General features: G+C 33.0%; 1 protein-coding gene across 1 annotated transcript in view; it reads left to right on the forward strand.

Moving 5' to 3' along the window:
• Window positions 1–17,126, forward strand: part of LOC143251572 (uncharacterized protein CG43867-like) — a 281,765-nt gene that overhangs the window by 151,903 nt on the left and 112,736 nt on the right. Inside the window, exon 3 of the mRNA XM_076502847.1 lies at window positions 8,795–8,857. Within this exon, the coding sequence (XP_076358962.1) occupies window positions 8,795–8,857 (63 nt within the window). The remainder of the gene's footprint in view (window positions 1–8,794; window positions 8,858–17,126) is intronic.

A 17,126-nucleotide genomic window follows, 5' to 3' on the forward strand; every position in this document is an offset into this window, starting at 1 on the left:
TTCTTACGACAATGGGAAACTTACTTGTATACAATATGAACTTCCTCTCGATCTCTCTCTACACAATTATCATGATGTGAAGACCGAATCTATCGGTTTCGGTTTTAGAGGATGCCTCAGAATACTTTTAAGTGTACAAAGAACTAGAAACCTGCTCCGTCACTTCATTCAACTATTTTGTTAATTTTTGCTTCCTATATGTTTTGTTTTATCAGACTGATCAATGATTCTCGTGCTCAAAAATAAGTTGTGTAAACCGAAGGACGCTGAAAGGAATGTTTATCGAAACGGAAACATTTAATTAACCATCACTAATTCCGTCAAAGAGACGTTAGAAAAAGATTAATATCCGATGCTTCAAGTTACTTGTATAGCTTGTGACTGCTGCTGTGGCAGTGGAGAAAAATTGTCAAAATTAATTATTATTCTTTCACACGAATTATGACAACTGAAATGAAACTTTATTTCAGCATTTATCCTAAAATAAAGAAACAACTGTTTTAATGGTAAATCTGTAACATCAATATCTAAAAAAGTACGTTTCTGTTGAAGTTTACAAAATAAGAGTAGAACTCATATTTTCAATGTTTACCATCGCGTGATGTAAAGTTGTATTTTGTTTTCATTTATCTTCAATTTCGTAACGTTCCTCTACCTTCACCTCATTTTTAATTCACATTTTTAAGAGCTGAAAGTCGATGTGAACGTTTTTCGTCACGTTTGTATCGCTCAAACTTAGAATGAAAAACGTTAGACGAAGTGTTGTTTAGTCAACACGAAGGTCTTGAAAATCAAGATTCTTATCTGATCCATGTGATGAAATTGTGTGGACAAGTATGAAACGCGAAAGAAAGTGAATTTGAGAAAATTGTCAATCTTTCTTTGTGTTGGCTTGGCTTACCATGTTGATGTTGTGTTTAATTCTCAGTCTTTCTTTCTATTGGCTTGGCTTACCATGTTGATGTTGTGTTTAATTCTCAGTCTTTCCTTGTGCTGGTTTGGCTTACCATGTTGATGTTGTGTTTAATTCTCAGTCATTCTTTCTATTAGCTTGGCTTACCATGTTGATGTTGTGTTTAATTATCAGTCATTCTTTGTGTTCGTTTAGCTTACCATGTTGATGTTGTGTTTAATTATCAGTCATTCTTTCTATTGGCTTGGCTTACCATGTTGATGTTGTGTTTAATTATCAGTCATTCTTTCTATTGGTTTAGCTTACCATGTTGATGTTGTGTTTAATTATCAGTCATTCTTTGTGTTGGTTTAGCTTACCATGTTGATGTTGTGTTTAATTATCAGTCATTCTTTGTGTTGGTTTAGCTTACCATGTTGATGTTGTGTTTAATTATCAGTCATTCTTTGTGTTGGTTTAGCTTACCATGTTGATGTTGTGTTTAATTATCAGTCATTCTTTGTGTTGGTTTAGCTTACCATGTTGATGTTGTGTTTAATTATCAGTCATTCTTTGTGTTGGTTTAGCTTACCATGTTGATGTTGTGTTTAATTCTCAGTCATTCTTTGTGTTGGTTTAGCTTACCATGTTGATGTTGTGTTTAATTCTCAGTCATTCTTTGTGTTGGTTCAGCTTACCATGTTGATGTTGTGTTTAATTATCAGTCATTCTTTGTGTTGGTTTAGCTTACCATGTTGATGTTGTGTTTAATTATCAGTCATTCTTTGTGTTGGTTTAGCTTACCATGTTGATGTTGTGTTTAATTATCAGTCATTCTTTGTGTTGGTTTAGCTTACCATGTTGATGTTGTGTTTAATTATCAGTCATTCTTTGTGTTGGTTTAGCTTACCATGTTGATGTTGTGTTTAATTATCAGTCATTCTTTGTGTTGGTTTAGCTTACCATGTTGATGTTGTGTTTAATTATCAGTCATTCTTTGTGTTTGTTTAGCTTACCATGTTGATGTTGTGTTTAATTATCAGTCATTCTTTGTGTTGGTTTAGCTTACCATGTTGATGTTGTGTTTAATTCTCAGTCATTCTTTGTGTTGGTTTAGCTTACCATGTTGATGTTGTGTTTAATTATCAGTCATTCTTTGTGTTGGCTTGGCTTACCATGTTGATGTTGTGTTTAATTATCAGTCATTCTTTGTGTTTGTTTAGCTTACCATGTTGATGTTGTGTTTAATTATCAGTCATTCTTTGTGTTTGTTTAGCTTACCATGTTGATGTTGTGTTTAATTATCAGTCATTCTTTGTGTTTGTTTAGCTTACCATGTTGATGTTGTGTTTAATTATCAGTCATTCTTTGTGTTTGTTTAGCTTACCATGTTGATGTTGTGTTTAATTATCAGTCATTCTTTGTGTTGGTTTAGCTTACCATGTTGATGTTGTGTTTAATTATCAGTCATTCTTTGTGTTTGTTTAGCTTACCATGTTGATGATAAGCTTTAATTGTGTTATACGTTTTTTTATCTAAATCTTAATGTAGCTAAAGTTAGGAAACCATCCTAGTCATGCAAATTTATCCGAATATTTGTTTAAAATTAATTTCGTATCGTTGTTAGAACAGTTTCCGATACTGTAACTTGAGAATAAAACCTTTCCTGATTTTGTTAGTTCAAAAATTTCAAAAAGTATCATATTTACGCGAAAAAAATACTATAGACACATAAAATAAACTGAAAAAATATATAGTTGAATTTCTGCGTCTGCAGTTTCTTCAACATATTAAATAAGAAATATGGCTGTTATATGATCAAAAATTCAGTTTATATTATCAGTAGCGCTAGTCGAGGGAACAGATAAATTCCTGGAGCAGAATATCAGTTCTTTTTTTATAACTCAAGTTTACGACGCTGTAAAAGTAACTTGTGTGGTACTTCTGCTTTCTTCTAATTTATATAGTTCAATCATGTTGTTTATTTTACCATTATGTACATATTTAGAAGTTGGAAAGAAATCCTGAATGAGGATATTTTGCTTCTACTTCATCCTTGCATGGCCAGGTGGTTAAGGCACTCGACTCGTAATCCGAGGATCGCGGGTTCGAATCCCCGTCATACCAAACATGCTTGCCCTTTCAACCGTAGGGGTGTTATAATGTGACGGTCAATTCTACTATTCGCTGGTAAAAGAGTAAACCAAACCAAGAGTTGGCGGTGGGTGGTTATGACTAGTTGCCTTCTCTCTCGTCTTACACTGCTAAATTAGGGACGGCTAGCGCAGATAGCTCTTGTGTAGCTTTGCGCGAAATTCAAAAAAAGAAACAAACTTTTTTTTTTTTACTCTTCGCGAAACATATATAGAAGTTAATAATTTTAGATAATTTGCGACATCGGAACGAGGTTTAACAAAATCAAGTGAACATGTCGTGTGCTGAAAAAAACTCAGCTTCCGATCATTAGATGGTTGTTTTTATTATTCATGAATCAAAAAGTTTCTCTTTGTTTATTCAATTGACAACATAGTGTTTCTTTTGGATATTTGATGTACTGACCAACTTGATTTTTAGTGTGTTTCACGCATTGACATAATTCACACAATTTTACTTATTTCTTGCTTCATCGTAAAGTTTATTTTAGATATTTTACTAAATAACATAAAGGATATGTTTGTTGTTTCAGGTACTTACACAGGGGTGTTCTTACATTTATTAAGTACTGATGCAAAATTTCTTATAAGATTTATCTTGTACCAAAACAAGATTTATTTTACGTATTTCATGTACGGACATGATGTTTTTGTTTGGAAGTTCGTGCACTGATATAAGGATTTTTGAGACACTTCATTTGCTGACATAAATGTTCTTTTGAGTGTTTCTTAATATGAAAGTTTTAGGGTGTTTCATGTACTTCCATCATGTTCCTGAGACATTTCATTTGGTGACATAAAGGTTCTTTCGATAGTTTTTTTGTTTTTCTGACATGAAGGTTCGTTAATGTTTCATACACAGATAGAAGGTTTTTGTTGCACATTTTGTGGATTAACATGAATGATTTTTAGGGTACCAATAATTGTTTAAACCATTTCACGTATTGTCAGAAGAATTCTTTTTGTCATTTAACATGTCGATTTGATGCTCATTATAAGCATCTTATGTACCAGTCAAGTGTCTTTTAGCTATTTTATGCTGCACGCAAGTGTATTCGTTTTTAAGTAGTTTATGTTGTTGTTGTTTTGAATTAAGCACAAAGCTACACAATGGACTATCTGTGCTCCGCCCACCACGCGTATTGAAACCCGGTTTTTTAGCGTTGTAAGTCCGTAGACATACCGCTGAGACACTGGTGGGCAGTAGTTTATGTATCAATACAAAGGTCTTGTTTAGGTATTAACACAGAGATTATTTTAGATATTTTACTTACTGATATAGGATTACTTCAGGTATTTCATGTATCAACACAGAGGTTATTTTAGATATTTCACTTACTGATATAGGATTACTTCAGGTATTTCATGTATCAACACAGAGGTTATTTTAGATATTTCACTTACTGATATAGGATTACTTCAGGTATTTCATGTACCAACATAAAGGCTATTTTGGATATTCCATCTATTGCTTTTCTTTTAAATATTGTATATATAGATATAAAAATTATTTGGTACATCCAGTGCAAGAACACAAGCGTAATTCGTTTGGGTACCTTACGTATTGATGTGAGGATTATTTCATAGATTTCACATGTCTGTATAAGGGGTATTGTAGATATATTACGAAAGTTACAAGAAGGGTTCCTTAACATACTGCTGATATTATTCCGGAAATTGATATGGAGGTATTTGAAAGTATCACAACCAATATAAACGGTGGAAAAATGTGATGAAACAAACTAAAAAAATGATGCTTCAATAATTTTTCGTTTCAATGGTGTGAATTTTAAGTTGAATTCAGTTATGACATACGGGTATTTACAACTATTGGTTGAAACAATTCGTGCTATTTGCGTCCAATAATCGAGCTTTAACTACAGAAGAAAGCGGAAGAGAAAAATCTCTTCTCCAAAAATTACAAGAAAATTCCCAATCTCAATAGCATTTTTCATTCAGGTATAGTTTAGATTTTGAAAGTAAGGCGATCGTTACTATCATTGTGTTATGCTTCTGGTTTCTATATCCAATTCAATCGTAATTTGAGACTCTGGATCAAAAGTGAAAATCTTCATGTATGAGGTAAAGAAATGAAGTAAAAGGGGCATAAAGAAAAATAATCAAAGCTTTTCTTCTTATGACGATTGCGTATGTTGCTGTTAGGAATGGTTGTTATTTACATGTGGAAGGATGATTTACCATATACTGCTGAATCACTAGTAAACAGCTTTTGCCTGATCAACAGTTACTTTCACTTGATTCTCCTAATTTTTTGACTATCTTTAGCAAAAACAAACCAACAAACAATATGGATTGGTACATCAGACAAACAAGAATAAAAAAATAATATGAATAAATAATTTGCAGATAAAATGTCCATCTTCATATTCTTCAGTTTGTTTTTAGCGATTCACGACATTGAATAACTAAAACTTGTTATCTTCATTTCTGATATTCCCAGTTGTTACTCAGCGTTGTTTGGTTTCCTCACTGTTTGACCTCTTACCTGTAGTGGCCCGGCATGGCCAAGCGTGTTAAGGCGTGCGACTCGTAATCTGAGGGTCGCGGGTTCACATCCCCGTCGCGCCAAACATGCTCGCCCTTTCAGCCGTGGGGGCGTTATATTGTAACGGTCAATCCCTCTATTCGTTGGTAAAAGAGTAGCCCAAGAGTTGGCGGTGGGTGGTGAGGACTAGCTGCCTTCCCTTTAGTCTTACACTGCTAATTTAGGGACGGCTAGCACAGATAGCCCTCGAGTAGCCATTGTGAGAAATTCAAAAAATGAACAAACAAACTTACCTGTGATATTTAATCAAATCCCTTGGTAGCCTAGTTTTGTCTTAGAAACAATATGACATGCATGCCTTACTTGGAAGTTTATTAACGTAAGCGTTTTCATAATTATTGGAGTTGATGACAGTTTTTGGTAGCATTGGAACTAATGACAATTTCAAATATCATTGGAACTGATGGTGACTTAAAGTATTACTTTAGTTTACAGCCAGTACTTATGTTTAAATAAATTCCTGAGTAAGAGGAAATAATGAAACGTTTTTATTTATTTTATTAAAGATAATTAAAATACCTACAACATTGAAGAAACTATGGTTTTGAAATATAATTTGGGTTATATATGTTATGAAAAGCGACTCTGCAAGACTGGTGTGTTTCGGTTGTAGGTTTGAAACTACCACTGTTTCCTAGTAACCCTCTTTTTATGTGACACCACGTTTTAATATGTGTGTGTGTGTATTTTCTTACATCAAAGTTATATCGGGCTATCTGCTGTCTCCACCGAGTGGTATCGACCCCTGATTTTAGCGTTATAAATCTGTAGACTTACCGAGATCCCGGCGGGGACACGTTTTAAATAACCTGAAACAGTTTCGTATGAGACGACAATAAAAGAGGAGTTCACTATAAGAAAAGAAATAACTAGCTAACTATCAGTAGTAGTAAGATGAGACAGAAATATGTTATTTTCTGTCATGATGTTCTTTTCGGTTACCTGACCTCATTGTGGTTTATTACTGAACCATAAAAGCAATCGCTTTTTATCATTTTTTTCTGTTTTTTCAGTTACGTGATCTCAGTGTGTTTTATTTTACTGAACCCTAGAAACGATATTCAAAGTCATTACATTGATTTTTGATTTCAGAATTTTTGTTTTCTACGCTACACGATATATCAGCTGTATTAATTTAAAGATATTTTAGTCTTGGATGAAACACAAATGTAATGGCACGTGCGATCTGATGGTTTATTCACTGATGCCGTAAGATAATTTCACAGAATCATAACAATTTATTTTATATTTTTAATATTTATTACGCTTTTCTTTACTTTTTGAGCGTAATTCCTCTTTTCTATTAATTATATTTCAAAATCGAAAATATCAACTGTTTGTGTGGACGATTGCTTTGCCTTACTCAGATACCGTTCAATAGAATAGTGATTTGTCTAAAGACATAAAACACACAAATTGGCGACTAATTTAATTGTAGCAAGCACACAATAATGGACTATAGGGTTATTGATCGAGCAGTTTTAAAATGTAGAAACTTTGAGTTAAAACGTATACATATTGTACAGTTTGGAATAAATAAATGCACCATTGTTTGATATTAAACAATTTGTTTAATAGAACATGTGATGAGCATATTTGTTTGCAAAATGGTTACATTTATAACGGTTATCAATGTGATTAATTAAGGTCAATGATAAAATAAAGGCTTGAAGGAACTAATAATGAACACTATTTCAAACGTATGGCATGAAAAACAACGAATTAAATAAAACTTTTGGACTTTTATCTAGTTAAAATTTTGGAATAGAAACCAAAAGTCTTGAGTGATAATCTTAGTTCACAAAGTTTGAAGTTCAGGGTGATCCAAAATTGTATTTCCTGTTAAACATTTAATAATTAAATGTCTAAGGAAATACAATGATGAAGTTTTCGTCATCTTGTAACCTAAGTTAAAACAGTTTTATTGTTTTGTTTTATGTCACTCTAGTGAGCGGTGTTTATCTGTAAAATGGCAATCGTGCAAGAAAAAGCTCAATACGTTGTTTGTCTCACAAAGACAAGGCCAGTGATTGTGACGCAGTGCAACTATAGACGTCCGTACAAAAAAAAAAGTATGGGGGTATGTTAAGGATAACGTGTATTCCACATCTATAGCAAGCATTACGGAGCTGTGGACATGTTATAGCGAACGTGGACTGAAATCGAGTGTCAGTTGGACATGCTGAGAGCTACTAAAGGTTCACATGTAGAAGTATACTGACATGTCAGTAAAAACTGTTTGAGTTATGCTACAAGATGTTGAAAATTGTGTAGTTGTATTTCTTTAACTATCAGATAATTAAACTTCAAATAGGAATGATAATTTTGGGCCGCCCTGTATCTTACTGTACCTTTTGTAATCATTAATAGCTTGATTACTGAGCTAAGTTGACAAATTGTGTCTATGGTGAACGTACTTTTCGTAAATTAACCACAAAATATTTTTAATTAATTTTATTTTACTTTATGGCGTTTCTGTAAATGATAAATTGGAAAATATGGTAAAAACAAAAGCACGTTGATTAATTCTACTAATTACACGATTAATTTTCTAATTATACTGTTACTGTTAATTGTTAAACTGTAACGACGATTGATATTTGATCGCAATAACTATATCTTAAGTACTGATTTATGTTAACCTCTTCGAGGTTTATATGTCCATTAATTGACGGTTAATAATTCTTTAAGTCCAGATAGCATGAGTTATTAGCTGATTTTTGCACAGTCCGGGAACCGTGAGAGATATTATGTAAATACATGATTAACATAGAAAGATTAAAATGCAATTTTCAGCATCCTAGACGAGAAGCGAAAATTAACATACCTAAGATTTACTGGAGCTGTGAAAATTGGAACGTTAATTAAGTCACTGCTTGTCAGGATTTCCCTTTTCTTAGTGCATATAATTTTTAAATTTCATTAATTAGTAAGTTAATAATGTTAATCGTTCTTTTAAGTTTCTCTCAAAAGATAAACTATTAACATTATGAAATACTTTGAACTTGTGAAACTGTTTTCTCTGTTCTGTTTAGATAATAAAGTTAATGTTGTTTTCAAATATAACTTAGATTCGTTACACTCGTTGAAGGAACATTTTTGATTGTCAGCTTATCAGTTATGACATTGAGCTGCACAACTGTTTTGTTTAAAACGTAAGTAATTCTAGATGTATATTTACAGCTTGAAGACCTTGAACATCGAGTAGAAGATGCAGAGACGAGAGCCAAACTTTCCGAGGAAAGGGTACGTGAAGAGCTGCTTCATCAGAAAGTTTTATAATTTATCACTTTTCTATTTATGTGGGAACATAAAAAAATATATTATGCAATAAAAATAATTCTGGCGATTCCTTATATTCTCTCTGCTGAAACTTAGCTGTCTCTCGATCATTAAAACAGATTCAAATGAAATTTTGAATTCATTTCTTTGTTAGAAACAGTGGGTAAAACAAGATAATCTGTTCTAAAGGTATCGAGTATCAATAAATAATACTAAATAATGTGTTTTTATGGTACAGTTGTAATAATATGCATGTTAACAACGGGCGATGTTTGATGATGCTTTGTTCTGCTTGTTTGTAATTAAACACAAACTCAAATAATGAGCTCTCTGTATCTGCCACGAGTATCGAAATGTGGTTTTTAGTGTTACAAGTTTATAGTGTCATTCAATCGTAGGGTAGAGGCATATGGCTTTGAAGACGAACCTTATCAATATATAAAAAATAAAACTGAATACGTATGTTGTGAACGTATACATTAGCAGTGCGTAATAACATCAGTAAATACGTACGTTAGCAGTGGATAATACCAGTAAATATATTGTAATGAAGAATATTAGAAGTTGGTAACACCAGTGAAACTGTTATGATAGATAATACTAGAAGCATGTACATTAGCAGTGGGTAATAATAATAAACGTGCATTTTACTAGTCGTTAATACTAGCAAATGTGTTGTGATGATGGATATTAACAGTGGATAATACCAGAAAGTGTTTTCTTCAATTTTACTCTTTGCACACTACTATACATTTTCTACGAAATGATCTTAATACTTTAAACAACGAGCGAGTTGTTATATTGAGAATAACTACGTATTATTGTGTTAATGTAGATTGGTTATTTGATGATCAGTGAAGTCTTTAGAAGGATATCTGTCCCTTTAAATGGAATTTTGTTTCTTATAACCACTGAAACCTTAATGAATTTAGCACTAATTGAAAAGCGTTGTGGTTAAATTCTAAGGAAGAGGTACCTTAACAGTGAGTTTTGTAGATGTAAATTGTATTTGATATAATAAGTTGTTGTATTGGTAATAGATCGCGTTTAGTATCATGTGTTATATGTATTTGATATAAGAAGTTGCTGTATTAGTAAATAGACCGTGTTTAATATCATAATGTTAAGTGTATTTGATATAATAAGTTGTTATATTATCAATAGATGGTATTTGGTATCATGTGTTATACGTACTTGATGTAAGAAGGTGTTGTATCAGTAATAGACCGTATTTAGTATCATGATATGATGTGTTTGTATAAGTAAGAAAGTGAATTATTTGATACTTTAATATTTGCATTTGGATATCTCGAAAGTCGACTGTGTTTATATGAATCTAAGTGGAAACTAAAGAGTAAAAAACAAACAGATTTTTACTTTATATAAATAGCCACCTAAATATTACAGTGTAGACTTGTATGCCTTAGTGTTTTGACAGTCTTTGCATTGTATATTGGATTTCTTACTTTAAAACTATTTCTATTACTTTGAGTGCTGCGCTAATTCAAGCAACTGACTCACTACTAAACTAAATTTTCCCTCAGGCACTACAAGCTCATACTTTATGAAGGCGAATTAGTTTCCATTTTTAAGTTTAACAAAATTTATATAAATACAATGATTTTCATTGATTTTTCCTATCAGAAACATTTATTATATCTACTATTTACGTGACATCCACGTATAATTTCACTGCTGGTTTCATGTTATGCTGTATGTGTTACCGATTTCTATACTTTTCTTTAATTATTTGTTCCAGAAGATAAAATCATGTTTTAATCCACATCTACACATTTTTTTGTGTGGTGTTCTTGTGTTTAAGTATTACAGAGCCCAAACTATTTTCCATTATTTTAATTTCACTTCTTCCCATTCGTAACCACCATGTGTATTGACAGTATATTACCGGATAGTCTTCAAGTGTCAAATAGTCTCAACCACGTTTTTATTATTGGAATTTCAACTCCTTACTATACGGTGCTAACAGGGTACTAATATATAGTCTATTTTATATACTGTCTTATTATGTAATAGCACAGGATATACTGGAAGCCAGTCTTCCAATAGAGAAAAATTGCAGTGAAGAAGTATTATTTGTAATTTTCCATTTATATAGTTGTTAATATTAGTACACTATAGAACTGATGCCATTTAAGTCAGATATATTAATCAACAACTTAAAGTGGGTTCTATTTTTATGCGTTGTCTCAGTTAATAATGGCCAAATTTCTTCTACTGTTTTTGTATAGGTTTTGGGTTTGTCTGTTGTTTTATTTTTAATCACAGCCAGACCTATCAAGGTTTCACTGAATGATTATCAGAATGAAAGTATCTGTTACATCAGAAAAATGGTATGTTCTTTTGAAGGTATATTTGGGATAAGATGATAATTACATTTCTTCTGATCTTGAGAAACAAGTTATTTTTGTTTTACTTTATAGATAATCGTGGTGCATTTTATGTTTTAATTTATTTATTATTTTGACAATAATTTAATAGTTTTACCAAAGGCTTGACTGAAGAGAAACATTTTGTTATACTGCCAGCAGGCTTTAAATAATAAAATAACATAGTTTCAACGATAACCTATCTGAATAATATAGTTCTAGATATTGAAATCAGGCTTGTTATATCACAAAGTAACACAGTTTAAACGATAATTCAACTGAAGAAGAACGACTTTGTAACCGACATCAGCCTTGTTATACAATAAAGTGACACAGGTTCAACGATAATTCAACTGACGAAGAACGTTTTTGACACCGACATCAGGCTTGTTATACAATAAAGTAACACAGTTTCATGATAATTCAACTTAAGAAGAACGTTCTTGACACTGACATCAGACTTATTATTTCATAATGAAACTTAATTATAATTTTGAGCTCCAGTGGATCGATCTCATATGTTCATTCTATACAGAACAGGAAAATGAATTTTGCAACACAATGAATACAATCAAAAAATACACGTGACACACTCGTGCATGTAGCCGCAAAATAGAAGTACTGAATTGCTAAGAGATGCAGTTGAATGTTACAGTACATACAAACACAATTTATAGGGACATAGCGACAGTGCACAACTTTTATTAGCGTAGAGATTTCAAAAGGGAATAAAAAATACGTTAAATATACAAGTACAATCTTCAGGAGTGTGATCACATAATACAATTTCATCGAAGTAGAATTTGAAAAAGAGGAGACTAAACATTTAAATGCAGACATGTTAGTAATACAGTCAAAACACACAACTTATGATTTGTACTTTTAAAAATGAGAATTCTGAACAAAGATGTAACTACAGAGATGGTACTTAGAAAGTACCTTATTTTTCCTTATATTTTAGCTTATAAAGGTAAACCGTTTTTAGCCTTTCCAGAATGTGTGTTTTAGAATGCTTACAGACATTCACGTATAAAGGTTCCTCCTTGTGCAGCACTACCTTCATTTCTTGGGCGAGTTATGTGCCATAGACTTTTCTTAGAGACACACAGAGACTCATTTTCGCATTTTGTATCTATTTTCTTTGGTAAGATCACCATGTTTACGTTTGGAAATGCTTGAAAGATAAACTTTTCCAACTTTCACGTCGGTCAAATAGAGACGCAAGTAGCGCCTACACTCTATGACGTCATTATTTTTGTGTATATAATGTCATACTCTTTCAGTGTAGAACTCTTTAGATAAAGATAGGTAATTGAAAAATTTTCTTCCACTACTTAAAAGTCTTCAAATATATTAAATACAGTTACAAACATCGTAACAAAAGTTTTGTTTGCTTGTTTGTTTTTGAATTTTGCGCAAAGCTACTCGAGGGCTATCTGCGCTAGCTGTCTCTAATTTAGCAGTGTAAGACTAGAGGGAAGGTAACTAGACATCGCCACCCACCGCCAACTCTTGGGCTATTTTTTACCAACGAATAATGGGATTGACAGTCACATTATAACGCCCCCATCGCTGAAAGGGTGAGCATGTTTGGTGTGACGGGGATTCGAACCCATAATCCTCTGATAACGAGTCGAGTACCTTAACCACCTTGCCAGTATGTGCCTCGTAACCAAGATATCAAAACACGTTCACTTAATATAATGGTTTAAAGTTTGTTTGTTTGTTCTTGAATTTCGCACAAAGCTACTCGAGGGCTATCTGTGCTAGTCATCCCTAATTTTGCAGTGTAAGACTAGAGGCAAGGCAGCTAGTCCTCACCACTCACTGCCAATTTTTGGGCTACTCTTTTACCAACGAGTAGTGGGAATAACCGTCACATTATAACGACCCCACGGCTGAAAGGGCTAGCATGTTTAGTGTGACGGGGATTCGAACCAGCGACTCTCAGATTACGAGTCGAGGGCCTTAACCACCTGGCATAGAGTATAATGAGACTTGGATTATCCATAAGTATATTTCTAGTTTTGAGTACCTTTCAGCATGTGTATATTTAATAACTTTAAATTTACTTCTAGAAAGCCATTCTGCTGCTGCATAATTATAAATGTTGTTATTGTTTACATTATACTAATCAGATTAAAAAATATTTCTTATCAATATAAGAGGTTTGTTTTAAAGTTTGATGTGATACTTATAAAGCTCTCATGGTTCTTAGATAAGCTAGAACACTTATAGTGATCAAATATGATGCTCGATTCCTGCAACTGCCACAGCAGAGATAGCCCATCACATGGCTTTGCGCATAACAACAACAAACAGCACCTTGCATTTATTTTATAAAACTAAATTTCGAGATTAACTTCTAGAAACAAATTCCCATTTAAAATTAAAATTAAGGTTTAGTATAGTAGTAATCTATAAAATAATTTCTTGATAAATGGAAATAGAACTATTTCTAAATAACTGAGTTGAGTCAATATACATCTTAGACTTGCATAATGGTAATGTCACTGTATAGGAGCGATTCGCACATATTACTATAATAATGTGTAGTCTAGCATTATGTATTTGATTCATGTAATATTTCCCATAAGGTGAGATACCCATTCTCAGTTTGGGTTATGAACTTAAAAATATATGGGAGTAGATGCTGTGATAAATAACACAAAAATCCTAATATTCATACAATTTATTTAGAACTATGCATATTATTACAATATTCATTATTATCTCACCAACTGTTTTGTATAGGCTTTAAAAACTCATTATGTATATAAAAGATGGCATATAATGTGCGATGATCAGAGTGCTTTTTCTTACCTCCTTTTAAAACCCAGCTCTTAGTGCCCTTCTACACTTTTCGTGCTATTAATTAACTGAGAATAATTGATTATAGAAGTTTGTTACGAGCAGAAGTTGAAAGATCGAAATAGGAAATGGATATAGCTCAATAAACGACTATTTATATCAGTCTCACAGTTGTTGTTGGTGTAGAAACGTTAGTTGAGTTCATGTGGTATTTCAATACAGGCTGCTACTTCTTTTCATTACTTTCCATTATAGAGGGTGCTAACGCACTCTCTGAGGTATATAAGGCGTTTATGTGCACTTTCTTCCCATGTTGTTTCAGAAAATAACAAGGTAGGCGCCACATATTATGAATGTAGTTAAAGTTAGCTTACGCCAAAGATAATAAATACTCAATAATAGGAATAATTGGGTAGAGGGGTTGTGTATCCCTATTAAAATGTCTCATGTTCTAAACTATCGTTCCATAAAATTTGTTTGAGATTGGCTCAGCGATCTAGGAGTAACTAGTTAACGGACAAACAGACAGACACAGGCTTTTGTGCTTTATTTATATAATTATTCGACAGCACAATACTATTAAGATAGAACTGCAGATGGAAAAATATATCGCAGCTAATTCAGAAGAAAAAGATTCGTATAAACTTTTAAAAGAGTTAGAGCCAAATAATACACCATTTCGAAGAAGAGGGCCTTTAAAGTTCTATGAGGTAGTAGAAAAACTTATACAGCAGAGCATTCAAAACAACAACAACATTCTAAACTACATTACAAGATAAATAGATACAGAGTCATCATTAAGTTAGGGTTGTCGTTACGGAAAAGAATCATCTGGCTCAAAATTCAGTGAGGTTTTGAATGTTTTGTAGTGAAATAATAAACAACAATTTGAAGTTGGCAAATACTCACAAGCCTTTAGTCTCATTGTGAAACCAACGGATATTTTCTGAGAAACATGGCTAAAGAATCTGGAGTTACACTTGTCTCATTCGATCACTTATTTTTCAACCATCTTTTGTATTTCTTGGTATTCACAAACCCAGTTTTAGAAGCCGAAGTTGATGCGTGTACACTCGTTGGAGGTTGTGTAATAAGTTTATCAATATATGTGGTGTAGGATTAAACCCACGTATCTGTGTTGTCATATAATAATACATAATTATGGCCAGAAGATTATAGAGGAAGTTCATTGAAAGGCTGTACATGACTTGAATAAAACTGTTTATAAAGTACTATTGACCTTTATCATCATTATAGAACACAAATGTTTTTGATTGAGATGAATAATTTTGTTGTTTGTGTTTAGTCACCCTTTTCATCTTTCGTGTTTTAAAATAAAGAAGTATATATAACCACAACAACTAATAGTGTGTGGAAAATGAACAACAATCTTGCCATAATTTTCATACAAGTTAAACTGACGATTAAAATGCAATTTCATGTTTTGAAAATAAATTTACTGGACGAAAGCAAAATGATCGACACGATAAGAACCACGTTAAAGCATGATCCTACATTTTGTTTACTTGCCTTCGCACATCATATTACATTTAGTTTAGGTTTGGTTTGTTTTGAACTTCGTGCAAAGCTACTCGAGGGCTATCTGCGCTAGCCGTCCCTAATTTAGCAGTGTAAGACAGAGGGTCGGTAGCTAGCCATCGCGATCCACCGACAAACTCTTGGACTACTCTTTTACCAACGAATAGTGGGATTGATCAACACTTTATAACACCCCCATGGCTGAAAGGGCGAGCATGTTTGGTGTGACGGGGATCCGAACCCCCTACCCTCAGATTTAGCTTAGGTTTCCCTATGTTTCAAACTCAATTGGGCTAATTAGAGATGCATTTAAAGTTTAGCTGAGCAGCTTTGATATTTTCATTTCATTTTGATCGGAAAACCTTTACTTTTCAAAGCGTTTCAGTCCACAAAAACTATTATCAACAAACGGCCTCTACCGACCACTGGAAACTGCATTTTCTTCATGACTATTTGAAAACTTATTTTGCATAAGTTAAAATGCATTTGCGTAAAATTTTAGTTTTATTGTGTACCTTTTATGCAGTACTTTGCACTTCTTACTCCAAAAGATACATTTCTAAAAAACTGTAATATTTTATCATTAGAAATATTCTTTCTTTCTGTTTAAGAACATAGATTACTAATCCATTAATGAATTGATGTATATATATGTTTTTATATATTTAGACTCAACACACTGATTTATATTTGCGTATGTATATGATGTTTAGTAAGCTGATGAGTTCCCATATAAAAAAACAGGAAAAACAATTAATGGCTTACTTAATAAACGCAACGTATGCAGTTTTTTAGTACGATGTATCCTTATGTGGATGTTTTAATTACTGTGTTTATTACATATGGCAAGATGCAGTAGAAGAGAGAGCATAGTTTCTTCCGTCATCCATCATACATGCGGTGAAAGATCAGTGTAAGTGTTACAGTGCCTGTAATCGTCACGTGACCTCGGATAGATAGATAGGAAACTGATTCGAGGCATGGATTGTATTCCTCGTGGTCAGAGGAGAGAAAGGCGAGCTGATCCCATCATAACCAACTAAGTTATATCCAAACATCCGCTGTTGGAGAACCTGCTTCGTGTAACGTTTCAGTGAGATGATGACATCACTTGCTATGATTGGATAATAGTTACCATGACAACAGAAGCGAATTCTTGGATTGATTTTTAAGCGCCATGATGTCTGGCCTCGTGCATGCGGTGTCCATGCTATGACTGTCAGAACTGTTAGAGAAACGTGTCGCTGGTGAACGGTCATGAGCTCTCGCATACATTGTCTATTCCCACTTTCTCTTACCGCTATTAACTCGTGCTGGATGTTTACCGACAGCAGTTATTAGCTAGGGTGAAGCTATTTTCTTTAGCCTTTTTCACGCAGTATTTTATACACAAGTGAGAAGAACGACTGACAGCTAAGGGTAAAACATCTGTTTTAGTTGTCAAAAGAATTGATAGTTTAACAAGGTAGAAATATTACATTCCGAGCGGGCTGTTT

This window comes from Tachypleus tridentatus, chromosome 1, assembly GCF_004210375.1.
Source record: "Tachypleus tridentatus isolate NWPU-2018 chromosome 1, ASM421037v1, whole genome shotgun sequence".
Taxonomy (NCBI): domain Eukaryota; kingdom Metazoa; phylum Arthropoda; class Merostomata; order Xiphosura; family Limulidae; genus Tachypleus; species Tachypleus tridentatus.